Here is a 27,874-nt window from a genome sequence, read left to right on the forward strand (position 1 = left end):
TTTACATTTTGTCCAGCAGAGGGAGTTATAGGTTCGAACTGTCTGCTCTGTGATTTGTTTTTTATATCGTGCTCCCCTTCTCTGGACTGTTGGCTGCTGTCCTAAAACAATAAACCCTGTCTACATTTGACTTAAACATGATCAATCAATCAAGTGATCAATATGAATTCTCACCATTTTTGATCCTGTCAGTAATAAGTAAACACTTGCTTGTATTGGTTAGGACGGCTACTTTGTCTAGAAAGGAGTAATTTGCAAGCCTCCTGCTAGGCTTGATGTAGGTTATTTTTAGGTGATCAAAAAAAAAAGATGTTCAATTAAATATTTCCATGGCTTTCTCTTAGTTATTTACACTGAAATGGTTAGATAAGGTGCGTAGCCTATACCAATCATTCTGATAGATAGTGGGAGTGTATCGGTGTTGGCCCGCTACTGTTTCCTGAATACAGTTGTACCAGTCAGTGAATTAATAGGATGGCCTAAAAGACCATGTCATCAGACAGTCATGTGATAGTGTATATGATGGAGAATTGGCTGAAGATACCCATGTAGTGTCCATGTTCGTTTCAAAGAAAGAGGAGGGGCGGAGCGACGGATGGGGGTTGGGAGGAGAACCTAAAGCTTTTTGTTTGGCAAACTCCAGTGAACCCCACGACGCTCTGATTTCGCTTTATCCTATTGGTGGGCCACGACGAAAAGGGTGGTTCTTGTGTAGAATCATTGGGAAGTGAAAGTGTCAATGTCAAACAAGCTGGTATCAGCTGTTTCAGTCGATTGCTCCACCATTCACTGATAAAAAAAACCCACCAGCAACGAAGAGACGGGAATAGTGAACCATATGAAGATCGAAGCTGATTGCATTTAGGAAATCAACGGCAGCGTCGAGGCGTTTTCAGGTAGCCTGCTTTCCAGCTAGTACGGTAACTACGCAGATTGTTTTGTAAATAAATGCTGCTTTCCTCAAACCCCAGCTAGCCCGCTGCTGCACCATAGAGCTGCACTGTTTATCCCTAGCTAAATGAACTTGCTCGTAAGGATGGATAGCTGTTTTTACACGCATTTACACTTTCAGCATGTACTGTATCATGGCACCTGTTGTTTATCTGCTACTGCAAGTGATCATTAAAGCTTTTGTGCTAATATTGTGCTTTGGGGCAAATGTTTACTGTTATTTTATGGTGGAGGGCAGACTTGTTGAACTTGGATGGCTTGCAAGTTATGCATGGAATTCTCGTCTATGTTCTAACATGGGAGATGATTTAAGCCGAGTCACCGACAAACAACCGCTGTGTCCCACACCCTTCTCCCCCCCCCCTCGCAGGAAACATGAACTCACTACCAGGCAGGAGCGTGCTGTCGCTTTGCAGACGCACGACAGCGGGCGCCATGAAGGTCCTCGCGGGCGCCCCGGGTCACCCTGTCGCGGTGGCCCGCGCGACCGATCGGGCCTGCTTCGAGGCCGTCAGAGTGTGCCACTCTGGCGCGAGCCGCTCCAAGGGCAGCGTCAGCACCAAAAAGCGCGGTTATGACATCACCAGAAATCCCCACCTGAACAAGGTAACCCTAACCACCACACAGCAAGGTCAGATGCACACGCCAATGTTGACTCTGGAAATTGAGATCAGAGGCTGCTTTAAGAAGGTGCATTACAGATGTGTGCACTTAAGGGGAGGCTGTAATCAGAGTACGGGCTCATTGTAATGCATGGAATAAGGAAATGCATGAAATGGAATGAGGACTCGTCATCCCATTTCATGCATTACACTGAGCCCATCCTCTGATTTATACCTCCACCATCCTCCCCTGATTGTGTGCACTTGGACAGGTGTCACTTCACATTGAGTGTGGACAGGATGAGTTGTTTCATATCCTGGTAAAGATGTCGAGATGAGCTCTATCCAGAAGATGTTGCCTAAGTGGTGTGAGTTTATGTTGTGGAAACAAAACACTGAGACAGTGTGCATGGAAAAGTAGAGTATGTGTGTGTCTGTGTATGCTGTACATGTGTCAAATGTTGTACGTGCATGTATGCTGTTATGTTAACCTAGTTCCAGACAATTGAACAGACATTTTGTTGGGAAAGGAAAGGTTCTGTCGTGCTGATCTGTCGGGTGCCACCAAGGATTGTTGTTAGGAACCAGGGTCATGTTCATCAGGGCTGCAGCTAAACAATCCCCTCTGTGTAAGACACTGTATATGCTTTTGCACTGGCCATGTGTTAGATATTAGTTATAGATGGTATTAGAATACGAATCATATTAAATCATTATGGAATCTTTTAGTTAGTAAGTCTGAGAACATGCGAACTTAACTTAACTGCATTGTAAAATTGCTGATGGACACAAATGACAGGGAATGTTCCAGAGAGAAATTCACAAACACACACACAGGAAAAACAGCAACAACACATCTGAGAAACACAAACCAGTGATTGTGCTGTGGTTAAACATCATCTCTGGAAGCAGTTAAACCTCCAACCTTCCAACATAATGTAATTGAATATCAAGTCCATAGAGACAGACAAAAACTGTTTCTAGGAGACAGCACGTCAGAGCAGAGGTCAGTGACAGAAAGGGAGTTTTACTGCTTTATTGAGGCAAAATATAAGGTCAATCGAAGTCTCCAAAGATAAGAACTTCAGATAAGGGGCTGAGTCTAGTGTCTAGTCTTGGATGTCACAGTGACTCACGCTCAAAGTGTGAAAGGTGAAATGCAGAATGAAAGTCAAAAGCTCAGATTTAAGGGAAACTTAAGACTGGTCCAAAACCAACCCCTAGTCCCTTCTTCAGTGTTAGGGTTAGGGTTAGTATGTTAGTATGTATGATCTAAAACAACCAGATGGGTATAGGCTTAGCTAAATGGTTAATTTCCAACATTAACTTCCCAATGGGCTTCGGGGAACTTCTTCCCTGTTTCTCACTCTTTTACAATTCCCTTCAGCTTTGCCAATACCAATGGGTTAAGGCAAGAGGTTCTTTTTGGCCCGGGTGCAAGAGTCCACTCCAGAACCCAGCCTATGTGGTTTCAATAGTGTTCGCTTTCCAGCAGAGGTTGAATCCGATCCAACATAGGTCATGTGACTAACCTCCCTCAGTTTATTGAATTGATGCCAATGAGACATAACTGAATAGGAAATGTCTGTTGTCAAAACTGCTATGATTCAGGTTAATCAAAACAAAATCATTTTGCACCTGGTTGCCCTTTAGTTCCTGTTTTGTGTTTCATTTCGTCATAGATTGTTCATAGTCGGGAATACTAATCAGGTCAAAAGTGTTGTGAGTTTACTGAAGAACCTCTCTCTCTCACGTCCCTCCCGCTCTATCTGTATGGAGCAGGGGAGGCTGGTGGAGGCAGAAATCTGAGGACGGGCTCATTGTAATGCATGGAATGGAATTTGAGCATTTGATACCATTCCATGCATTACAATGAGCCCGTCCTCGGATTTCTGAGTGAGTCTCCCTCACTCTCTCTGTGCATGTGAATAAATGAATGTGTATGTTTGTGCATGTTTGATTGAGTTCTGTGGTTTATAGATGTGACCAAGATATATATGACCTTTCACTCTCCACTGTTCCAAAGTCTTTCTTTCTGGTACTTACTTCAAAAAGCTAAACACACACCTGATACCAAATAGTGCCTAGTAGTACTTGGTTTAATTAAATGAATCATAGCAACAAACTGCAACTACTACTAGTAATAAATAGGTTGTTGTTGTGTAATTACCATCTTACCATGCCAATTTTGACTATCAAAATACCTGGTACTTTCTGCACCTTTAGAAACTGTGAAATCTGACAGATGCATTTCCACAGTGAAACTATAGATTTATTTCCATTATACAAGCCTGTTTTTGCAGTTTTTATCAGTCGAGAGAGAGAGAGGGTAAGGGAGTGTAAGGGAGTTGGCAGGGGAGGGTGCTCAGGCTGACATACTATTGGACAGAATAAATAGATTAAGCCTCACATATACCCCCCCCCCCCCCCCCCAATACGCCTGTAGAGAGACTAATAAAAAAACAAAACAGACATGACAGAGTAGTGTTCTCTAGACACAACCGGAGCTCAGAGTCAGGGCCCAGTCAAACCACTGAAAAGAGAATATCGTATTTGCCCTTCCCAGACGTTAGAGGAATGTTTTCGGTGGCCAGTGAGTCAGCGACTATTGTATGCTCAATGACTGTATTTCCTACATTTACTGTACTTTTTTAGTGAGTCACAGTGACTCATCTAGTAACCTCGTGCCCAGGCTATTGCGCACACCGCATATACGCCTGGAATAACAACGACTCAGATCTGGTCTTAGTGGGAGTGAATTGACTGAGTAAATTATTTGATTTCAGCGAATCACACAGTTGCAAGTTGTAGCTCCGAATCAGAAACGTGTGGTGAGCATGCACCGGGGGAGAGTGCTGTAGGAGATGATTGATGCAAGGTAAAGCCTGTCCATTTTCGACGCCCTTTCTATTGGCTTAATGCAGGCCAGGTTTAATGCGTTGGTCCACCAGACCTTTCGTGTATTTGGGCAGAAGTGTCTGGGAATGAGACTACTCATCTAGTGATGTTCATTGTTATTAACTGGTAATAAGGCTTTGGACAGTGTCTGCTCTGAATGACCTATTGACAGATGACAAAGCCTAATGACATCACTTTCATAGATAGATGCACCCATGAAAAGGATGACTGAATTATTACCCCACCCTGTAGGGTATGGCGTTCACCCTGGAGGAGCGCCTACAGTTGGGCATCCACGGCCTCTTGCCCCCCTGCTTCCTCTCCCAGGATGTCCAGGTGCTCCGTGTCATGAAGAGCTATGAGACCCGCAGCAACCCCCTCGACAAGTGAGCACACACACACACACACATATGCACTCACCGGCCACTTTATTAGGTGCACCTTGCTAGTACCGGGTTGGACCCCCTTTTGCCTTCAGAACTGCCTTAATTCTTTGTGGCGCAGATTCAACAAGGTGCTGGAAACATTCCTCTGAGATTTTGGTCCATATTGACATGATAGCGTCATTGCTGCAGATTTGTCAGCTGCACATCCATGATGCAAATGTCCCGTTCCACCACATCCCAAAGGTGCTCTATTGGATTGAGATCTGGTGACTGTGGAGGCAATTGGAGTACAGTGAACTCATTGTCATGTTCAAGAAACCAGTTTGAGATGATTTGAGCTTTGTGACATGGCGCGTTATCCTGCTGGAAGTAGCCATCAGAAGATGTGGTCATAAAGGGATGGACATGGTCAGCAACAATACTCAGGTAGGCTGTGGCGTTTAAACAATGCTCAATTGGTACTAAGGGGCCCAAAGTGTGCCAAGAAAATATCCTCCACACCATTAGATATTTGCGTTAACGAGCAGTTGAACAGGTGTACCTAATAAAATGGCCGGTGAGTGCATATACAAATACACATACAGTTGAAAACACAACACAAATAGTGATTTACAGTACAAATACACACATTTTTCAATGATAACACTATATCAATATTTATCTTTCCCTGCTCTATATCTTTATCTCTCTCTGCCTATCACTACTAACCTTGCTCTCCTCTCGCCCACCCCAACCCCCCCTCCTCTCTCTCAGGTACATCTTGCTGATGACTCTGCAGGACAGGAATGAGAAGTTGTTTTACAGACTGCTGACGTCTGATGTAGAGGAGTTCATGCCCATCGTTTACACGCCCACTGTAGGGCTGGCCTGCCAACAGTACGGCCTGGCCTTCAGGAGACCACGGTAAGAGACACACACACACACACACACTGTTTATATGGGCACACACAGACACTGATTCAAGTATGTGATGCAGGTAGTAGATTACGGCGTTGTGGTGCTGATGTGGTACCATTGTATCCTATAGAGGACTCTTCATCACCATCCATGATAAAGGCCACATTGCCACCATGCTCAACTCCTGGCCTGAGGAGAACATCAAGGTAAAGGCTTGTTTACACATGCTTGCAAACACACACACACTCATATTCTACACACACACACACACGTGTGTGCGTGCGTACGTGTGTGTACATCTGCTTATGTATTCTCAGGCCATTGTGGTGACAGATGGTGAGCGTATCCTGGGTCTGGGAGACCTGGGCGGTTATGGCATGGGCATCCCTGTGGGCAAGCTTGCCCTGTACACGGCCTGCGGAGGAGTGCCACCCCAGCAGTGCCTGCCAGTACTGCTGGACGTAGGCACTGACAATCAGGTACCTTTCCTTGAAACCAGTAACTTTGGGATACACCTGGGCTCCTCCTCCTCCACCTCTCCGCCCCCTAACACCCATTATACATTACCTGAACTTTTGAAGAAAAAGAGCACTGTGGCTGTGAAGGTTTTACTTAAGACGACTGATGTATAGATGATTCACTTATTTAGACAAATGTACTTATTGTAAGTTGCTTTAGATAAAAGCGTCTGATATATGACTTACATGTAAAAAAAAAAAAAAAAAAAAAGAAGTGAACTTTCGGATACACAAGTTGTTTCACAGTATCAATATCGGTTTCCATGGTTACTTGTCCTACTTCTTAGAGACTGGACAGTTTGACCAAGACAGTTTGAGGGTGATGATGAGGTGTGTTTCTAATCAGGCACTTAGGGACGACCCCTTGTACATCGGACTGAGGCAAAAGAGGGTTCGGGGAAAGGAATACGATGAACTCATCGATGAGTTCATGCAGGCGGTAACTGATAAGTGAGTTGTGTATCTGTGTGTGCTTGTCTTTCTCTAAGGTTAATGTATCTGTGTGTGCTTGTCTTTCTCTAAGGTTAATGTATCTGTGTGATCTGAATTGTCTGATGGTTCACTGCACCACTCTGCAGGTATGGGATGAGCTGTCTGATTCAGTTTGAGGACTTTGCCAACAGTAACGCCTTCCGCATCCTCAACAAATACCGTAACCGCTACTGCACCTTTAACGACGACATCCAAGGTGTTTCTTTGCATCCTTCCTTCCTTATCCATGCATACTTCCTAACTTCCTTGTAGCTAGTGTAAACTCCTTGTGTGGCCATGACAATTGTAGAATTATTATAGTATCTAGATAACAATCATACTTGAAAATGTTTAAACTTGAAAAGTTGATGTGCAAATTGTAAACCCATGCTGTGGATGACACCAATTTCATATGTATTTCCTGTGTCTCTCTATCTCTCAGGCACAGCCTCAGTAGCAGTAGCTGGGGTTTTGTCTGCCTTGAAGATCACCAAGAACAAACTCTCAGACCATACATTTGTGTTTCAGGGGGCGGGTGAGGTAAGAGAACAAAAAGAGACAGTTTCACTTCTAGATCAGAGATTACCTGAAGGAAGGGAGGGAGAAAGTACAGTTTGCCTTTTTAAGAGTGTTCAAACACATCCACATCTTGAGATCATGTGGTAGCAGGATGCAGGATGGGATTGTGGTTGCTATTTTCCTAGGCTGCCCTGGGTATCGCCCACCTGCTCATCATGGCGATGGCCAAAGAGGGCGTGAACGCCGCAGACGCTGCCAAGAGGATCTGGATGGTTGACTCCAAGGGTCTTATCGTTAAGGTAACGATGCATCGCACCCACACACCGTGACCTTCAAATCTCCAAATACATTTTAATAGCTCCCTCTTTGCAAACATTGATCTGGAAATACATGATCATCTAAGCTTGGGTTATTCCCAGGTGTTCATGGCCAAGACATACTGCTGCATACAGTATGAGATTGACTGATGTGTCATGTGCCCCACAGGGCAGAGGTCACCTGAACCATGAGAAGGAGGAGTTTGCCCACGACCATCCTCACATTAAGACCCTGGAGGAGGTGGTGCACCTCATCAAGCCCTCCGCCATCATAGGTGAGCCACAGGGGAGGCTGGTGGAGGTAGAAATTGGAGGACCAGCCTCATTGTAATGCATGAAATGAGGAATGGAATGAGGATACCATTCCTCATTCCAATCCATGCATTGCAATGAGCCCGCCCTCCTGATTTCTGCCTCCCCTGGTGAACCCCCAGTCACACCTGGCTCATCGGATACACTCTCACTTAGCTTGTTGATTCTATATCACAACTTTGTATGTGTAATCTGTATAATGCTCATCTGTAAAACGTCTTGCTAAAAATATATACATATGCACATTTAGGTATTAATACAGATCGACTTAACTGTTCTCGGTTGTTCAGAGAGAAATGTGTGTGGTGTTGAGTAGAACAGACAGTTTCTCTCTCTTTCTTGACTCTTTCCTTGTTTGCAGGAGTGGCAGCCATTAATGGAGCGTTTACTGAGAAGATTATCAAGGACATGGCCTCCTTCAATGAGAGGCCCATCATCTTCGCCCTCAGCAACCCCACAAGCAAGGCAGAGTGCACCGCAGAGCAGTGTTACCAACTCACTGAGGTAACACACTTAAGCCAAGAGTCAGTAGGCAACATTGCTAGATGGCTAAAAATGGACAGATGAAAGTAATGTGGCCATGTCCACTGAATGTTGATGACACATGGCTATTAAGTTATTTTATTTATGAAAGGCAGTAATTTGAGCAGTAGTAGTAGCAGCGGTATTGAGGATTGAGATTCACTCTCTGTCCCCTTGTGTAAGTAGAAATACATGTTTACTGAATACTCACCTACTGTCATTTTCTGTCTTTTTCCTCTAACTTATATCTGTTCATCTCTCTCCCTCCGTCGGTCCCTTCTTCCCAGGGCCGGGGCGTCTTTGCAAGCGGCAGCCCCTTTGACAAGGTGACATTGGCTGATGGGCGCTCCTTCATCCCCGGCCAGGGCAACAATGCCTATGTGTTCCCCGGGGTGGCCCTGGGTGTCATCGCCTGCGGGGTGCGCCACATTTCAGACGATATATTCCTCACTACAGCAGAGGTAATTGTTTGTCTTATATTTCTTAAATCTATGTATTTATGTTTTTCGAGTTTCTTGAATACACTTTCAATTGAAAATCACACCAATAATTGTCTCCCCCTCTCTTTTTCTCTCAGGCAATCTCTGCCATGGTCACGGAGGAGCATCTGGCTGAGGGGAGACTCTACCCCCCTCTCAACACCATTAGAGAGGTGTCCTTCAAGATCGCTGTCAAGGTAGGAGATCTCCTTAGAAAACGTATCATCACCTGCAATATCCTCACACATCCATTCAGACTACAGTTACTACTGCATAGACAGTTTCTCCATGTCAATATATCAATAACTCTCCTTTACTCACTCTCTTTAATCTTTTGCTCTTTCTCTGCCTATCTTTCTTCCTCATTTGCTTGTCTCTCTGTCTCCCTATTTTCCCTGTCTCTCTCACTGCCTCTCACCCGCTTCATCTCCCTCATTTGCTCTCTTCTTTCTTTGCAATGCTTCCTCTCTACCATGGCTTTCCCTCCTTCCCTCTCTCCCTCCCCCCTCCCCCTCTGGCTCTCAGATTGTGGACTATGCGTACAGACACAATATCGCCTCCCTGTACCCTGAGCCCAAGGACAAGGAGGCGTTTGTGCTGTCCCATGTTTACAGCCCTGACTACGACTCCTTCGTCATGGACAGCTACGACTGGCCCCAGGACAACATGAAGGTCCAGGACGTGTGAATGCTCCTCACGCTGTCATCCTCCTCCCTCTGTATCTCTCAGTATGCCTCAATGGGGTGACGCATATCAGACAAGCACCGCCTCCTCTCCCAAACTCCGCCAATCATCACTCAGGCCTTCTGCAGTGAGGTCAACAATACAAGACACTCCTTACCTGATCCCCCCCCCCCCCCAATCCTTTCCTGACCCCTCCAATCTCCTCAGAAATTAAATGCAAGAAATAGGCATGACAGGTAAGATTTACACTGGCCAGCCAACAAAACAGGCGTGTTTGAAGGGTATTGAAACTTGATTGATGCCTCCCATGACATTTCTCATTAGGTTGTTAGCCAAGTCCACAAAGTGCATCGATGCAATGGTGTTGTCAAGCTATAGTGCCATGAAATTCCTTGTAATAATTAAGAATCCTGTCTGTTCTGTACATTTTTCTTGTTTGGTATATGTGTGGTATATCTGCAATTACATAGCAGAGCCCTGAAAGGATCCCTCAAAGCTAAACTCAGGAGGACATTTATAGAAAGGCATGATCTTACAGTCACCTACAGTACTGTAGGGTGCATCTCAATAGTCTAGACTTATCCTTAACTTTATCTGATTCTCATTGATTTGCAAGAGACCTAGACCTGGATCTTACACCCCTGTCAACACACACACACACACATATGTGTATAAACACACACACACACAATTAATAGTGCCCTTTTACTTTACACTCCCTTTCTAGATTTTGTGACTGGTTTCCGGTTGAGATGCTGCGAGTGTCAGCAGAGTTTTAATGAGAGGCCAAAATGTTTTTAACCCCATCAATACCAGTATGAACTGATATGAACTTCATATCTGTGAGGTGCTGAATGTCTGTGTACAGAGGAAGCTTCGGCAAGCACTAGCACCGCAATTATTCAATACTGTATGTGACTGACTTTGGGTATATATTTTTTATATAATGCAGGGGTTGCTTCTTTGAGTGTCGTTTTGTATTAAGCTTTAGCTGTTTTGATGCAAGTGTATTATGCCAAAGGTAATGGCCGATACCTAGTGGATATCATCTCTCCTATTTCAGCCCCAGAGAATGTCCTCTGCTTAGGTAGGAGTGATGCACTAGGAAGGAACTCTATTTTGGGATTTCAAGGAAATTAAATGTTTTTGAAGGGAATACAAATTAACTTTTAAATAAATATTGTAAGCAAAACTACAGAGTGTTTTATTGATGAGTTAAACCTTGTTTGATGAGTCGTATGTGTGTGTGTGTCATGGCTCATGTCTACACCATGAGGCGTGAGCCAGGGATGTAGCGCGTCTCCTTCCAGATGTTGGTCCCTCCACAGTAGCTGGTGCGTCTCTTACACTGCAGGCAGCGCTGCAGACCTGAACACTGGTCCATCAGCAGACGACAGCCAGCCCTGAGAGAACAGGAAATAAGAAACGTGAACAAGGGGATTTCAGCAGTGCAGTCATTGGCCATGTCCTTAGCCCCAACCACTTCATCCTGATTCCTTCTTGAATAACAGTATACAGTACATCTCAGAGGGAGAATAAAGTACTTAGTGGTCCTCCCCCCTCTCTCTTACCTGCTGAAGTTTCTCTCCTCCTGTTCTCGGACTCTCTTCACCTCCATGCTCCGCCCCCATGTGTCCTCCAGCCCCATTCTCAATCTTCTGTGCCTATCGTGGCGAAGGATCCGGTCTGTTATCATCCTGCAGGTGGGAAACAGTCACACACACACTTTCATCTGCTTCTCTCTCTCTTTTCTCCCCTCTCTCCCCTCTCCCCTTTCCTCTTTCCATTTCCTCCCTCTCTCCTCTCCCCCTTTCCACTTCCAATTCCCTCTCTCCTCTCCCTCCACTTCCCTCCCTCCTCTCCCTCTTATCTGTTTCTACTCTTCCCCTCCCTCCCTCTCACTCACTCTCTGTTGGTCCTGTTGATCATCTCCATCTCCCTCCTCTGCTCTGCGGCCCTGCTTAGCTGTGCCTCCCTCATCCTCTGGGTGGTGCTCTGGAACTGATGCATGTACAGATCTTTGGCTCTCTGCCTCTGCGCTTGCAGCGCCTGGGGCAGACAGTCATAAAGCCCAAACATAGGCCCTTCAGAGTCCGGCTGCCTGCCAGGCACCTCCTTATTGGGCTCCTCCAGCTGCAAAGGAAAGACAAAATACAATCAGTGCATCTCAAAAGTTTATAGGGACTTCCTCTTACTCAGGAACAGGACAATGAAAAGCAATGGCGTGTCTGGTGGAAATGGATCATGTTGCTAAGTTTTCAGCACTATTTTGTCAGCCATACCTGCCTGTCTAAGGCACTCTTGTAGCATTTGACTTTGTCAATCTTCTGCTGTTGCTGCTGCTGTTTCAACTCTGTGATTCTAGGACACAAATGCATGACATGAATATCGCTGTTGCAAATAAATCCAGAGAGAATCAGATATGGAGTACCACCACTCAATATCACTTTGACATGGCACACATACCAACTATCCCTTCTATTGTCACAACAAAACCACTGCCAAAGATAGACACATAAAGAAAAACACACAACCACAAAGACTGATCGACTGACTGACAGACACACTCACTCATCTGCCAGTTGGACCTGGCACAGGCGGTCTATTAAGTCCTGTGCTTGGCAGGCGTGTGTCTCTCGGCTGCGTCTGCAGTCTGCCTGCTCCAGGAGCTCCTGCAGGTACAGCCTCTGTTTGGGCGGGTGTGCAGGGGTCAGAGACCGCCCTCGGAAGATGTACGAGTCCTGGAGAGGGTGGGGTGGGGGGGGGGAGAAGGACGTTGAAAAGCTGTCAAATGGAACAAGTATCTTACTCACATGACTTAAGGATGGTGGGGTTCTCCTTAGAGAAAGTGCAATCAGCAAGGGGAAATGTTTAAGTGAAAAACAGCAAGAGGCGATGACTCACATAGACCTTGTTGGGTTGTGCCGACCCCCTCTCCTTTACAGCGTCAGCCACACCCAGGTTAAACGCTGCCACCTTTTGATTATTCTCCCGGATCAGCTGCTGCTGATCCTGAGAGAGAGAGAAAGAAAGAGAAGCATCATAGAATGATCTCACTGTCACCATGACCCTGTTCTCATCACTCATCTCTGTCCATAGACTCTCATTGAAACACCCCCTCTATGTGTACAGTCATGAGAAAAAGTTAGGACACCCCCCAAAATATTAAGTTATTCTCTTAAAAATATGGACATATCAATATGTTATCTTCTTTCTAACAATGTCTATAGATAAAGGGGATGTAATTGAACAAAAAACTATGAAAATGTAACTTTGTAATCATTTATTTAACGAAAAATTAACAATAATGCCAATTCCTACTGAGGAAAAAGTTAGGACACCCTATGCCCTAATAGCTAGTATTGCCCCCCTTGGCTGAAATAACCTCAATTAGACGTTTCTTATAACTGTCTACAGGTCTCTGACATCAATTGGGAGAAAGTTTTTCCCACTCCTCCTTGCAGAATTCTTTCAGCTGTGTGATGTTCGAGGGGTGTCTTGCATGCACAGCCAGTTTCAAATCAATCCACAGCATCTCAATAAGATTAAGATCCGGGCTTTGACTTGACCATTCCAGAACTCTCAATTTATTTTTCTTGAGCCATTCCTTGGTAGATTTACTGGAATGTTTTGGGTCATTGTCATGTTGCATGGTCCACATCTGCTTCAGCTTCAACTGTCGAACAGATGGTCTCACATTTTCCTCAAGCACCCTCTGATACAATACAAAATTCATAGTGGATTCTATGATGGTGAGCTGACCAGGCCCTGCTGCAGAAAAGCAGCCCCAAACCATGACATTTCCACCCCCATGCTTCACAGTTGGTATGAGGTTCTTGTTCTCAAATGCTGTCTTGGTTTTGCGCCAAACATGTTTACTCTTACTGTGCCCAAATAGTTCAACTTTGGATTCATCTGTCCAAAGCACATTGTTCCAGAAGTTCTGGTCTTTCTCTAGGTGTTCTCTGGCAAACTTTAGTCTTGCCCTGATGTTTTTTTTTGACAGCAGGGGTTTCCTCCTTGCACACCTCCCATGTAATGCAAACTTGTTCAGTCTCTTTCTTATGGTGGATGCATGTACTTTGACATCAATTGTGGCAAGAGATACCTGTAGGTCTCGTGATGACATTCTGGGATTGTTGGAGACTTCTTTAAGCATCTTTCGGTCAGCTCTTATGCTGAACTTGCTTGGGCGGCCTGACCTGGCCATGTTGGTGGTGGTTTTAAATGTTCTCCACTTGTAAATTATTTTCCGGACAGTGGAATGGCCAATTTCGAATAGTTTGGAGATCTTTTTATATCCCTTCCCAGACTCATATGCATCTACAATTTTTCTTCTGAAGGCCTCAGAGAGCTCTTTTGATCTCGCCATGGTGATGCAACTCACTTCAACAATCAAGAGCAAACCAAACTAAATATCTGAGGCTTAAATAGGACAGGCTCCTCCAAAATCCTCTGTAACGATGTTCTAATCATTTGCACCTGATGTGGTGCTCTTTATTATAATTTTAGGCATTTTAAGTGGAACTAAATGTGGGGGTGTCCTAACTTTTTCCTCACAAGAAGATTGCATTTCTATTAATTACATTTTACCAATCATTTTTTAAATAATTTGTTTCAGTTGTATTTGTTTAGTTATATTACCTCAATTTTTCAATATTGTTCAAATGAATATCAAATGTCCATATGTTTGAATATGTTGAAGAAGACAAAGGTTTTCATAGGGTGTCCTAATTTTTTCTCATGACTGTAGGTGTACTCACCTGTTCCCTCTGCAGGTATTGCAAGTCTTTCTGTTGCTCTTTGTGCAGTAAGATCTTTTCCCAGTCTTTCTGCTCTCTCAGTCGCTCCTCTTCCATGTGCACAGGCACATTTCTCTGAGCTCGCTGCATACATAGGTAACACAGCTCCTATAGAAGACACATACGTTTTAAAGTTAATTTTGTTTTAAAGTGCTTTTTTTTTTTGTCTCAATACTCTCTCAGGTGATTCCTATGACAGCCCAGCTTACCTGTCCGGCCCGACTGTGGTCCTCACAGGTTTGATCCTCATCTCTTTTCTCTCTCGGCTCCTCTACTTCCTCTCTCAGAATGCCCTCTAGTGGTGAGAAGGACACTGTCGACCTAGTGCATATGCCACAAACTTGGTGATTTTAATGGACACATCATATACACTTTAGATTGTATAAAACTGGTCTGGAACCCACTATTCATGATTATTACAAAAACACACGCGTAGGATCACAACATAAACCCAGTGGGACCAGGCTCACCTGGTCACAGGTCTGCTTGGGGGAGGGATCTCAAGCTCCTCTGTGAGGCAGATTCCGTTGACTTTGGCCGGGTTGAGAGTCGGGCGAGGGTTGGGCCGCTGAGGACACTGGGTATCTGGAGCATATAGGTGGCAGGTGCATGATGAAATAGAACAGAGATCAACCCAACACAGTCAATGTGTTACCTTAGGGCTAAGTTACAATAAGCAGTGGAGGTAGAAATCGGAGGACGGGCTCATTGTAATGCATGCATGGAATGGAATGAGGAATGGTATCAAACATGTGTCCTCATTCCATTCCATGTATTACAATGAGCCCGTCCACCGATTGTTTGTGTCAATGTTTCAAAGACAGGTGAAATCAATCTCAAAATACCATCTCAATGACTACAGTAATTTAGATAAACAAAGCAAGTACAAGACAAGTCCTCCACGATGCCAATGAGGATTGCAGTGCTACTTGATGTTGCATAAATGCAACATCTCTCAATGTTCTTCTGGAACAAATCAAGCCCCCTCAATGTTCTTCTGGAACAAAGACAAGCCCCCTCACATCTCCCAGCCTCCTCTGTGGTCTCTGGCTTGACTGGAGCATGGGGGCATCCCATCTCCTCTGCTGCCCTCTCCTGCCTCTCTGTCCCCTTCCCACTGGGTAACAACAGGACATGTTGTGCTTCTTGTCTCTGCTGGTTGGACATGCTGACGGATACCAATGAGTTACTGGTCCCTAGCCTCTGGAACCACAGAGAATAACTCACAATTAGTCTTTGATCAGACACACATTCATTTAGATGACGGCACGCATGCACGCACGCACGCACGCACGCACGCACGCACGCACACACATACACACACACACACACACACACACACACACACACACACAGCAAGTGCAACAGAGCACTCACAACCTTTCGCAACACAAAACACACCCCAATGTGCCCCACACTCTCTGGACTCAAAGTTTTGGGAATGATAATCGTGTGTGGCAAGGGCGAGTGAAATTCCTTACATTGGAGAGAGCACAGAGGACATTGCCTGTGCCGTCAATGGCAGTGACAAAGTCTCTATTGAACTTCATCCTGACCCTGGCGTTGAAACAGAGGAAAGACCGACACCACATTTAGATTGAAATCCCTAATGAGGCTTCTCTTGTCCCTTTGGAACTCAACCAGTATATAGAAACATTGATCCCATCTGACACCAGTATGTTCTATGTGCATTACAGTTATAGGCACAAAAACGACCGTACAATCATATTACTACCAGTAGTAATCACAGGATCAAAACATTCATCAGTCATCTTTTGTGCATATATTTAACCAATAAGGCACAAGAAGCTGTGCTTTATCGTGAATAAAGTCACAGCTGAGGGGCGTTGTTAGGAAGCGGAACACACCAGTAACATTATTCACTTTTTTTTTTTTTTTTCTGTTGAGCTCCTGCACCAGATGGTTGCAGTTCTATTTCTCTTTTATTGACAGAAGCTCATAGCACACCTGGGGTGATGGAAGGAGAGCAGGCCAATGTTGTGGAAGGAGAAGAGAACAGGGCGCTGAGTGGAGATGGCCCGGCGCAGGAGGAGCAGAGTCTCCCTGACACACCCCTCCACCTGGTCACGGTCAAATGGACTCTCCACAGACAGGGCTGTGTAGTTCAACTGGACCACCGGAACCTCACCTGTGCACATAGACACACACACACACACACACACACACAAACACTTACCACTATGAGCAAGACATGCCCTGAAACCCAATTCTCCACCCTGTATACTGTAAGTGTCCACTACACAATATGGATTTAAAAGCAAAGGGGTGGTTTAAGAGGTTTATTGGTTTATTTTATTTATTAATTTATTTATACAGGGGAAACACACTGAGACCAAGGCCTCTTTTGCAGGTGTACCCTGTCCACAATATTTACACAATAACAAAACAACACAGAAAAAATGCAACACAGTTCAATGCAGAAATCAATACATCATATATAACCTCAATATATTGGGAGAAACAATCACATCCTTCACCAAGGAGGAGACCCAGGGAACCTCAAGAGTTAACCAAATCTGAGAACAGGTTAGGTTAATTTATGTTCTTGAATTTTAATAATGAGGTTTGATAAGGGAGTTTATGCAGTAGGGCTTTATACACAAAAAAAGAGTAATGATTTAATGAGGTCCAACCAACCTTTTGATAAAACTTATGGTAGATGGCATCCAAAGGTTTAAGAGTAGTGGCTGCTGCATTTTGGTAGATGATATCACCATAATCAAGCACTGGCATAAAGGTTGATTGCACAATCTGCTGTTCAGGGAGCAGTTGAGCAGCTGATACTGTGCTATGACCAGGTCTAAAGCCAGATTGGTGCACATTTAGAATAGAATGGGAAGATAAAATGTTCATGACCGGGGACTCTAATACTTTGGAAAGGCAAGATAGCTTGGATATTGGGAAGTAGTTATCTAGATCGGAGGGGTCACCACCTTTGTGGAGAGGGAGCACATGGGCTGCCTTCCAAACCTTGGTTATAGCACCTGAGATAACAGTCAGATAATAAATATGTGTCAATGACTCCGCAATCAGGGGGGATCGAAAGGATCGAATGTTCTGTGGAATATTCTTAATTCTAAGGCTTATCTATATTTACATCTGAGATGTAAATATAGATAAGAAATGTTCTAGAGCCAAATCGTGGTCAAATATACAGCTGATAAGGGAAAAATTCAACCAATAACGGTCATGTAAAAAATCTTGCTTGCTAAAATTGTTAACATTTATTTTTGTAAGGAACTGTGGAGCAGATTTGTTTATCCTTTCATCGCAAATACAATTGGACAGTGATCGCTGATGTCATTTGCAAAAACACCACTGGCTGTATATTTACAAGACCTATTTGTTAGAATGATGGCGTGTTGGTTTTGAGATTAACTGTGATAGATGTAAGCCATCACACAGGTGTTTGATTTTATCTGAGGTTTGAGACAACCAGTCTAGATTAAAATCACCTATTATTAGTACGTACTTCACAATGTACATAGGAGGATAGAAGTGCAGCTAAGTTATCAAGGGTACTATGATGAGCAGATGGTGGGTGATACACTCCTATCACAGACACCTTACAGCTATTTCCAAAACACACACTTAGGACTAAACATTCATGTTGACTTGGTACAGTGGAGGACAGCAGAACAACTGCAGTAAAACAGTTTTGGACAAAAATAGCTACCCCTCCTCTCCTCTCCCTTCTCTGTCTGTCTTAAATATGGTATAGTCATTTAAGGCACTGACAAATTTAACCATGTTTCAGAGATCACAAAAATGTCTGGGTTTGCCTGTTGAGTCCATGTGTTGTTGAAGGCTTTCATTTTTTAGGCTTCTGGCATTTAAATGTAATAGTCCAAGCCCATTTGTACTAAAAATTTGGCGTAGGCCAATTTGCTAGCCTGTACTGCAACAGGTTTTATTGGCAGTGTATGAGGGAAATGGATTGGGTTACCTTAACAGAGCTAGGACTAGCGTCCCCTCACCACTTTAACACCTTCTCCATATTGTCAGATAGTAGCCTGCTGAACCTCATGTTACTTGAGCGTAAGGGGGGTAGTGGACCAGAGATCACTGGCTGTTGTCCTAATTCCTTAAGGGTCGTGGAGAAATGTCTCAAGTCAGTTTTCAGTTTCTCCGAACAGGCTAGTTTGATGTTGTTTGACTCAACATGAACCACAACAGTTTTTGCCTCGTTCGTTCCAGGACTAATGGAAGCATCTGGTTTATGTCCTGGACACGTGCTCCTGGGTAGCAGAAAGTTTTGCTCAACTACTGCCAACTACTATCCTAGTGTGTGTGTGTGTGTGTGTGTGGGGGGGGGGGGGGTTCGAGCAGGGGGGCCATGAGGGGGGAGCTGTTGTGTAGGGGAGGGTGGCCAAGGAGTGAGGTGCTGGAGAGACTGGCGTGGCCGGCCGCTCACTGGAGGCCTCTGGGCAGATGTGGGTGGGGGTGGGGCAGTGGGTGGTGGAACAGCTGTCTGATGGATGGGAGGAGGGGTAGCCACTTCCGGGAGGACAGTGCCGCTGGGCGGCTGGGGTGAAGCATCAGCCTCCTAGGGAGGCTTGGTGGCACCGGTAGGAGTTGAGGATACTGCTGGAGTCAGGACCACCATTGTCCAGGTGGGAGAGGAATCCGAGGGGGTGTCAGGGGCTGATGGAGCTGGAGCATCATGGTCGAGAAGGTCAAAGCAGTTTGACAGCTCCACCAGGCCATCCTCAATGGGGGAAAACCTGGGAAGCGATACTCTCGGCCGCCTGCCTGGTTTTCTTCTTGTGACCTGCGACCATCAGTTTGTGGACTGGTCTAGTAATGGGAATGCACCTGGGCTGACAGCAAGGGCCGAGCTGTAGGAGGTATGCTGTCTTGGCTGGTCCTGGAGAGCAATGATACAATCGTCTCTCACTTTCAGTCTGCCTGTAGTTCGATGAGCCGGTTACATCCTTCACACACAAAAGGTTTCTTCGACTCTAAACAGGAGTCTTCTTTCATAGATACTAAACACATTTGACATAAGCCACATTTTAAAGTAACCATGTCTTCTGAATTACAATTTGTGAGTGAGAGGAGCTCTCTTCTACAGCAGCTCTTCTGCTGAAGCCTCCTCAATGTCCACCAAAGGAGAATTAAAAGGCGGCATGTTCCAGTGTTAAATTGTGGGCAGACATCCAGTACAGTAATATCCAGAAGTAAAGAGTAGAAAAATACAAAAATAGAAATGTCTGTGTGTGAACAAAAAGACCACCAAGAACAGCGTTCATAAAAACCACCCCGGACGGTATATGCAGCAAGCCAGAGCCCGAATTGAAATCAGCCAGCACTAGGAGCAGTCAGAAAACACATCCAAAACACAATTCTCACCAGCAGAACAAATAGCAACAAGAGAGCAGGGCCCATCAGACAGTAACACAGTGAAAGCTGCATTATCAGTGAAGGCCAGGGAGAAAATAACTTTTAGAGGGTTGTAGAGAATTCAAGAGAGCGGGCAATCCAAGGATTTCTCACATTCGGTAGTAAAAACACAACAGATAGATTCCAGCGAGAGGCAGGGAGTTGCAAGACAGCAGCAGAAAATCGTGGGTAATCCAATATGGCAATGACAAAAAGTTTGATAGCGTACTCTCACAACGTGTATGGCATCACATGGTTACACCAATACAGTTCAAGGAAAAGGGTGGAGAATTGGGAGATAGGGATTAACACACATGTAGTCAACCACTTTGAAATCAGGCCGACGGCTATAGGTGTGGACACCTACAGCGCAGTGGAGGCTGGTGCAGGTCAAATCAGAAGACGGGCCCATTGTAATGCATGGAATGGAATGAGGAATGGTATCAATCACGTGTACGTCCTCTGATTTCTACCTCCACCAGCCACCCGTGCTACAGTACCTGCTGGAAGGGCCTTGACCTGCTTTAGGCCATGGCAGTGGGCCAGTCTCTCTGATAGGAGGAAGACGGGTCTCTTTATCAGCATATGTTTGTTCCCCACATCCAGCTTCTGCTGAGAGAAGGTGAAGGTGCCCAGTCCGACCACGTGGACCCCCTGGACAGACAAAGGATCCTCTACTTTTGGTAATTGTATTTTTCACCTTTAAAAAAAACATTCATGTACATGTATATACACACACACAGTACATTGTCACTTGTTCATGTAATGTTATTGTCAGTGAGATGACACATGATGTGTGTGCTGTGTTACATGATGATGTGCTGTGTTTTACCTTCTGCAAGAACATCTGTCGCTCGATAAATGACGTCACATTTGACCAAATGTTATCAACATCTACAACAGAGAAGACACCTATGAGCAAACCTATGAATATATATATATTATAATTAATATGTAAAACATTGTCCAGGAGATGCTGTAGATTTACACTCTTTACCGTAGTTCTTGCCTTTATTTACTAATAAATAGCCCTCGTTTGATATGCCCTCACCATTTTCAGACAGCATGGAGAGAGTAGGGAATGCGTTTCTCTCGGCCTCTGACACCGCGGACAGTGCATCTGTCATTGTCAAGTTATTTCCCTTAAATGGTCAGAAAACGATGAGCACATTGCCTTGCTTCATCCATAACTAATGACATAATGAAGTTGCAGAGGCTACATTAATTTAGTGTTTGTTGGGCGACGTCACAATGAACACACAAGTGCGTCGTTCGGCGCCGCTGAAACAATATCACATTTACTACAGTAAAATAATGAAATTAAATTTAAATGTCTGTCACAATACTAACGGATATCCTTCCATTCACAAAACCATGACATCTCAACAGTTCAATCTTTATTCACGTTTAGGAGAAGTCACACTTGGCGATAGCGCATTTTGGCAAAGTAAACGTGAAAGCAATTACTGTATGCAATGGTGGTAGGGCAGGTGTCGTGTCAGTATGTGTTCCCTTGTCAGATAGTGTTCCCCCTCTATTAATTGTGGTTTTAAGAGGTGTCAAAGACAAAACGTAATTGATGATTACTTACTTACGTGATGTCACCATTGCATTCCAGGTTTCATGCATTGTAAAGAATATTTTAATTAGTTAAATTATAATATCGCAATGTGTTAATTTAACACCAAAATGAATCATCATTTTTGAATTTGAGATTGATTACAGATGCAATCAATAATATGTCATCTGCAAGCATCAGCAACGTCTTGCAGATGAATAAATGAAAAATATGCATATTTTGAAAACATAATTATATTCATTCAGCCGATATAAAGTACATGAAAATATAAAAATCACTGTTATAATATTTACAAAAATGTGATGAACAAGGGAATAACATCATTGTGAAGTAGTAAATTATCATATTTGCAAAAGTTGAGTAATACAACACACAACATAACATAATATAAATGGTACATCCATAAACATGATTAGTCATTGTGAAACTACTTTGGAGGACTAAGCGTCATTCGTTTAAGCCACTATCTGTTACGGTCCCTCCTCCTAACCAACCCTCTGGCACCACCTTGAGGCCCCGGCAATCATCGCTGGAGCGTCCAGCCCCCAGTCGGCAGCGCACCTGGCTCCTTGTCATCCCCGCGTCCATGGCCCCCCTTGTGTTAAGTAGACCTTGGCTTGAGAGGCACAACCCCCACGTATGCTGGACCTCTGAGAGGATCCTGGGATGGAGCGTGGGGTGTCATGCTAACTGCCTCCGCTCCGCCCCCTCTCCACCCGGACCTCCCAGACAGGTCGCCCCGTCCCCAGACCTATCTGGCGTGCCTCCCATCTACCACCACCTAGCCGAGGTCTTCAGTAAGGAACGTGCCCTATCCCTTCCTCCTCACCGCCCCTATGACTGTTCCATTCACCTCGTCCCTGGTGCCGCCTTCCCGTCCGGCCGACTGTACAACCTCTCACTCCCGGAGAAGCAGTCCATGGGGGAGTATATCTCTGAGTCGCTTGCCTCGGGCATCATCCGGCCCTCCTCCTCCCCGGTGGCAGCGGGGTTCTTCTTCATTAAGAAGAAAGGAGGAGACCTCCAGCCCTGTATAGACTACCGGTGTCTCAATGACATCACTATAAAAAACAAGTATCCTCTACCCCTCATCAGCTCGACCTTCGAGCCCCTCCATCACGCGGCCATCTTCACCAAGCTGGACCTCCGGAGTGCCTACCATCTTGTGTGCATAAAGAAGGGGGACAAATGGATGACGGCCTTTAACACCCACCTGGGGTATTTTGAGTACCTGGTGATGCCCTTCGGGCTTACTAATGCCCCGGCCATCTACCAGGCTTTGGTGAACGACGTGCTGCGTGATATGTTGAACATCTTGGTGGTGGTATACTTGGACGACATCCTGGTGTTCTCCAGTGGAGTGGTGGCACGCCAGTAAATTCGCCTGTCACCCGGGGGTGGGCCGGACACTGTCTTTCATCCACCGACGGTTCTGGTGGCCCGCCATGGAGTCGGATACCCAGGAGTATGTCGCCGCGTGCATCATCTGCACCCGGAGCAAGGCATCCCATCAACCCCCGGCCGGACTACTACAACCCCTTCCTATCCCCGGCTGCCCTTGGTCCCACATAGCCCTAGACCTGGTGACTGGTCTCCCTGCCTCTCAGGGTAACACTGTGGTGTTTACCATCATCGACCGGTTTTCGAAGTCCGTCCACTTTGTCACCCTTCCCAAACTCCCCTCCTCTGCCGAGAACGCCGACCTCCTAGTGATCAATGTGGTGTGACTCCATGGGATTCCCCTGGACATCGTGTCTGACTGTGGTCCCCAGTTTACTTCCCGGGTGTGGCAGGCCTTTTGTAAGGGCATTGGAGCCATGGTCAGCCTCACCTCCGGGTACCACCCCCAATCAAACGGCCAGGCTGAACGGGCCAACCAGTGCTTAGAGGCTGCCCTCCGCTCCGTCTCCTCCGGCCACTCTTCCTCCTGGAACCGACACCTGCCATGGATCGAGTATGCACACAATGCTATGGCCAGCAACACCACGGGTATGTCCCTGTTCAAGTGCTCCCTGGGCTACCAACCCCCCCATGTTCCCCAGCCAGGAGGGAGTGGTGGCGGTTCCATCCACCAGGGTCCACCCCCATCGGTGTCGGCGGGTCTGGAGGACCGCTCGGGCCACTTTGGAGAGAGCCAGCGAGCGGTCCAGGCGCACCGCCAACCGCGGACCCTGACCTACCGTCCCAGACAACAGGTTTGGTTATGGGCCAAGCACCTTCACCTTCCTTCCACCTCCCAGAAGCTTGCCCTCTGCTACGTGGGTCCCTTCCCAGTCGACCGGGTCATCAACCCTACCGCGGTACGTCTCATCCTCCCAACCTCCATGTCAATTAACCCTGTGTTTCATGTGTCCCAACTCAAACCGGCAGTCTCCAACCCTCTGTCTTCCCCTGTCCAAGCCCCTCCTCCACCCCGGGTACTGGACGACGGCGACCCTGTATGGACTGTGAAGGAGACCCTAGCGGTCTGTCGTAGGGGCCGCGGGTTCCAGTACCTGGTCGACAGGGAGGGCCATGGGCCCGAGGATCGTGACTGGGTCCCGGCCTCCTACTTCGCTGACCCCTCCCTGTTGACCAAGTTCTACTGGACCCATCCCGATGCTCCAGGATGGTCGCCCGGTGTCTCCCATAAGGGAGGGGGGGTACTGTTACGGTCCCTCCTCCTAACCAATCCTCTGGCACCACCTTGAGGCCCCAGTGATCATCGTTGGAGTGTCCAGCCCTCAGTCGGCAGTGCACCTGTTCCCTATCACCAATCAGCGCACCTGCAACCCATGGGCCGGTAGATCTGTGGGCTAGGGGCTGGTGAGTGACGCAGCTCAAAATGAGCGACTGCATCTCCCCCGCCGTGGCAGGCCCATCGGTCGCTGGGCTTGAACCCAAATAGGTATGGCATACATAGAGAAACATACAATTTGGTACACAGATGAGTTATGACAGTTATAGTAAGTGGGGGTACGACCGCACGTGCTTGATTTAGAGAAGGCACAAGCATGAAGTGTCTAAGGAATATGTTTTTCAATGCATTCTTTAATAAATCTCTCAATGTACTGCAATACAATTCAGCAAATGCTCGATGACATTCTGAATCCAACTCAGATTTTGTATCAATGCACTGTATACATTGTAAAGCAAAATCTTGTGAACATCTTGTTTTTATAATCAGTGGGCCACAAGTCACGAACATGGCTGTTTTTATTCCATCAACAATTTCAATGTCAATAAGGTTCTTAGATTAACTATTTGAAACAAGAGGTGTTTCACCCCTCTGAGAGACAACCCATTGGCAATGGCAATTCAAGTTTCAATAGAGCTGTTTGTGTGAAAAAAAAACAGTATTAATGTGCTTGTGTTGATTAAAGAGTCAGTCCTCCCATCTCTCCACCCGGTTGGTGTGTTTGTGATTGTGAGATGGTTGATGTTAGGGTTGGGCAACATCAACATTTTCGTACGACAGTATAACTTTTGAAAACATTAGGGATGCACCGATACCAATTCTTCATTGTCGATACCGATTCTGAGTACTGATGGAATATTGGTCAATACAGAGTACGGATGAGATAAAAGGCAATTTTCTTATGTGAAGGGCTACTGCCACCCCTTGAAACGCTCGCCTTATAACACAATTTTTCCCCCTCTCTCTCTGCTAACTCTTCCCTGGGCAGACGTAAGACAAGACGGTGTCTATCATGTTTTTAATGATGGTGCGGGGCGGGTGGATGTCATGGGGAAGGTGGTGGGCCAGAGTCATCTCCCAGGCGTCTACCAGCAGGACATCCAGGCCCTTGAACATAGCCCTGAGTACTTTATCCAGCTGCAGTGAGAACCAGTCACTGTGGTTAAGGCTCACCTCTGGGTCCAGAGCCCGGAGATTGGCTGAGCGGACCACCACCAGGGTACCGGGAGCCCGGTCCAGGAGTCGCACCACGGCCCGCCGGATGTGCCGAAGTCGGCGAATGTAGATCTCCACAGGGAAGGTGCTGAAATGGGCCCAGACGCTGAGGACTACCACAGTGTTCGGGCCTCCGGCCAAGCCATCCAGCTCATTGGACACATAACGTAGTTCACTAGAGGTGATGGCAGTGTAGATGATAGGGGGGCCATGGGAGCGGTACTTCAGCAGGATGTTGTGGGTGCTGTCCACCGCCATGAAGGGCCCCGCTTTCTTAGGACTGTGTAGGTTGAGCTCCTTCAGCTCTGAGACCGACAGAGAGGGAGAAGATTAGTGGGGAGTTGGGGGTTGGAGAGGCGAGAGAGAGAAAGCACCTTAGATACAGCTGAATATGGAGAATGTCACACTCACCTGGTATGAAGGTGTTGAGGTACTCAAACCACTGTCTGACGGTGGAATCTCCATACATGTACACCACCTTGCCCTTCAGACACTGAGTAATGGCAGACGAGTCGTTAAACTGGCGCATCATGACTCCACCTAGCGCTCGCCACGATCCCTGGAAGTAATACCCAGAGGGCATGACCCTGATAGGCTCTGCCATCACACTGCTGCTCTCCACCTCAGATTTGTCTGAAAGAAGAGAGCAAAATTTGAATGTAGCAGCTAACATTAGAGATAGACTGATAATACACAGATGGAGTTTGATTTGTATTGACATTTACACACACCACACACACACACACTTACTTTTAATTTCAGGCAGCACAGTAACACTGCCAGACCCTGTAGCATGAATTCGTACTTTGATGTTTACACCACTAAGAGAAATCAGAGACACTCATTTTGATATGTTATCAAAACAATATCATACATATGAAACAAATTCTATTGTATTCGCTTATATTATAGTTTTTATAGAACATTGTAAATGTTTTTTAAATATGTATGTAAATCGGTGTGACATTTCATTCCACGACTGCAAAACCCTACTACTATTACTGCTGCTACAACTGCTACTGCTACTACAACTACACATGTTAACAGACAGAGGCACAAAGTAAAGAACTATGTAGCCTCTGAGCATACACACAGCTACCACACTAACACACTAACCTCCGGAACAGGAGTGCTTCTTTGTTGGTGAGCAGGTGTTTCTGATAGCCTCCCTTGGCGTGGTCGATGCGTGTGTCACAGCTCAGCAGCTTTGGCTTATAGCAGTACCAGGGCTCCCCTGTGTTAAGATCTGTATAGTTGCACAATGGCTGCTGATTGGCCAGCAGACATAGGTTACAGAAAGTTGTCTCAGATTGACGGCCAGAGCGGAACAGACTCTTGAAGAACACTCGGTCAGGCCATTCCTCCCGTAAGCGGTGTAGCACAGCGACAGCCTCACTAGGGTGGACCAGCGTCACCTCTACCTGTGCAGTACCATCCCATAGTAACGGGAAAACAGCTGAATAGGACCCGTTCCGGTGGTCCAGCACCTGCCCCGCCACGCCCGCCCCCAGCTCTTGGGAGTGCAGCCGGGCCAGCAAGAAGTCCCCGCCATAGCGCTTGGGCAACCCCTGGAAGTCGTGCATTTGGACCAGAGCCTCCAGCTGGTCGCCTACGTGCCACTCCCTCCCTCGCGCTGCTGGTAGGATAGTAAACATGCTGTGTGCAGGGTTGCTTGTCTGGGCAATAGCGATTAGGCTGGGTGGGGGCTCAGGCCAGGCTATGGACTCAAGGAGGTAGCGTTCCTCCATAGCCTCTTCAGGTGAGGGCTTCTGGCCCAGATGGGCACAGTAGCTCCGCTTGCGGTATGGTGGAGGAGAGCCCTGTGGGGTGAAGGCTGAGTGAATGCTGCTCTGGACCTGGTAGAGTGTCGACACAGTCCTGAAATTCAGCTTCTGCTGGGGAGGAGAGGAAAGGTTACCAAGGGTGGCAATGGAAGAAGTAAATCTGTACTGGTGAAGCTCTGAGCTCTGATCAGTGAGAAGAAAATGTGGCGCAAAACAAAACCAGCTTTCAGCTATTTATAGGAAATGGGGAAGAAAGAACAGCGGCATGCCCAATCCTTTCCCAAAACCAAACTGGGGTCTCTTTTACTACTCACACAGGTAGTCAGTTTTTGAAATCTGGTTAAGAGTATGCTATCCTCCTACCAGTACATAAATTCCCCTCTTTTCTGAACCTGGGCATTGACTAACTCGACACCAACTCCCACAAACAAACTTTTCCCCCTCACCTCCAGAGCGTGGATGTTGCGTAACAGGAATATGAGGCCTGAGAGGGCCAGCACAAGGACGAAGGGGGCATATTTGGACAGGCTCTTCCGCATGGTCCCCCGCCTCTGCTGTCCAAGCTCAGGCCCCATCTCACATTCTGCTGTCACCATGGTGATGATGTCCCCATTACCAGTCCCCTTGACATGGACATTTAAAGACATTGTCATTAGTGAGGTGGATTAGGGTTAGAAACATACTTCATTCATTTTTAGCATTTAGATAGCCTTCGAAAAGTATTCAGACCCCTTCACTTTTTCCACATTTTGTTGTGTTATAGACACAATTTAAAGTGAATTAAATCAACAATCCACACACCATACCCCAGAATGACAACGCGAAAACAGGTTAAGACATTTTTGTAAATTTATTAAA

At 46.1% G+C, this 27,874-nt stretch overlaps 3 protein-coding genes across 4 annotated transcripts; 1 reads left to right on the forward strand and 2 right to left on the reverse strand.

Moving 5' to 3' along the window:
• Nucleotides 1-644: 644 nt before the first annotated feature.
• me3 (malic enzyme 3, NADP(+)-dependent, mitochondrial) lies at nt 645-10,491 on the forward strand. 2 transcript variants are annotated; one of them, XM_083681774.1, is made up of 15 exons: nt 645-920; nt 1,322-1,557; nt 4,704-4,837; nt 5,591-5,740; nt 5,865-5,940; nt 6,052-6,213; nt 6,599-6,702; nt 6,831-6,940; nt 7,166-7,263; nt 7,428-7,541; nt 7,729-7,834; nt 8,233-8,375; nt 8,681-8,854; nt 8,971-9,069; nt 9,398-10,491. In XM_083681774.1, the coding sequence occupies exons 2-15, from the start codon at nt 1,327-1,329 to the stop codon at nt 9,557-9,559; spliced, it is 1,863 nt and encodes a 620-aa protein (XP_083537900.1). In that variant the 5' UTR covers nt 645-920; nt 1,322-1,326; the 3' UTR covers nt 9,560-10,491. The 2 variants fall into 2 exon arrangements, with proteins under 2 accessions (XP_083537900.1, XP_083537901.1); XM_083681775.1 differs by having other exon boundaries at nt 645-896.
• A 329-nt stretch (nt 10,492-10,820) lies between these two features.
• On the reverse strand, nt 10,821-20,888 carry LOC310813572 (coiled-coil domain-containing protein 81-like; the record flags this gene model as incomplete). Its single annotated transcript, XM_083682632.1, has 13 exons — nt 10,821-10,959; nt 11,463-11,689; nt 11,839-11,917; nt 12,128-12,297; nt 12,461-12,568; nt 14,320-14,466; nt 14,837-14,943; nt 15,381-15,561; nt 15,840-15,915; nt 16,327-16,507; nt 20,262-20,415; nt 20,594-20,655; nt 20,813-20,888. 13 exons carry the CDS (start codon nt 20,886-20,888, stop codon nt 10,821-10,823), a joined length of 1,707 nt encoding a protein of 568 aa, XP_083538758.1.
• A 4,098-nt stretch (nt 20,889-24,986) lies between these two features.
• On the reverse strand, nt 24,987-27,555 carry LOC310813041 (NXPE family member 3-like; the record flags this gene model as incomplete). Its single annotated transcript, XM_083681856.1, has 5 exons — nt 24,987-25,537; nt 25,644-25,865; nt 25,983-26,053; nt 26,349-27,127; nt 27,463-27,555. The coding sequence occupies 5 exons, from the start codon at nt 27,553-27,555 to the stop codon at nt 24,987-24,989; spliced, it is 1,716 nt and encodes a 571-aa protein (XP_083537982.1).
• Nucleotides 27,556-27,874: the final 319 nt, after the last annotated feature.

Source organism: Argentina silus (assembly GCF_951799395.1).
Source record: "Argentina silus genome assembly, chromosome: 12".
NCBI classification, from domain to species: domain Eukaryota; kingdom Metazoa; phylum Chordata; class Actinopteri; order Argentiniformes; family Argentinidae; genus Argentina; species Argentina silus.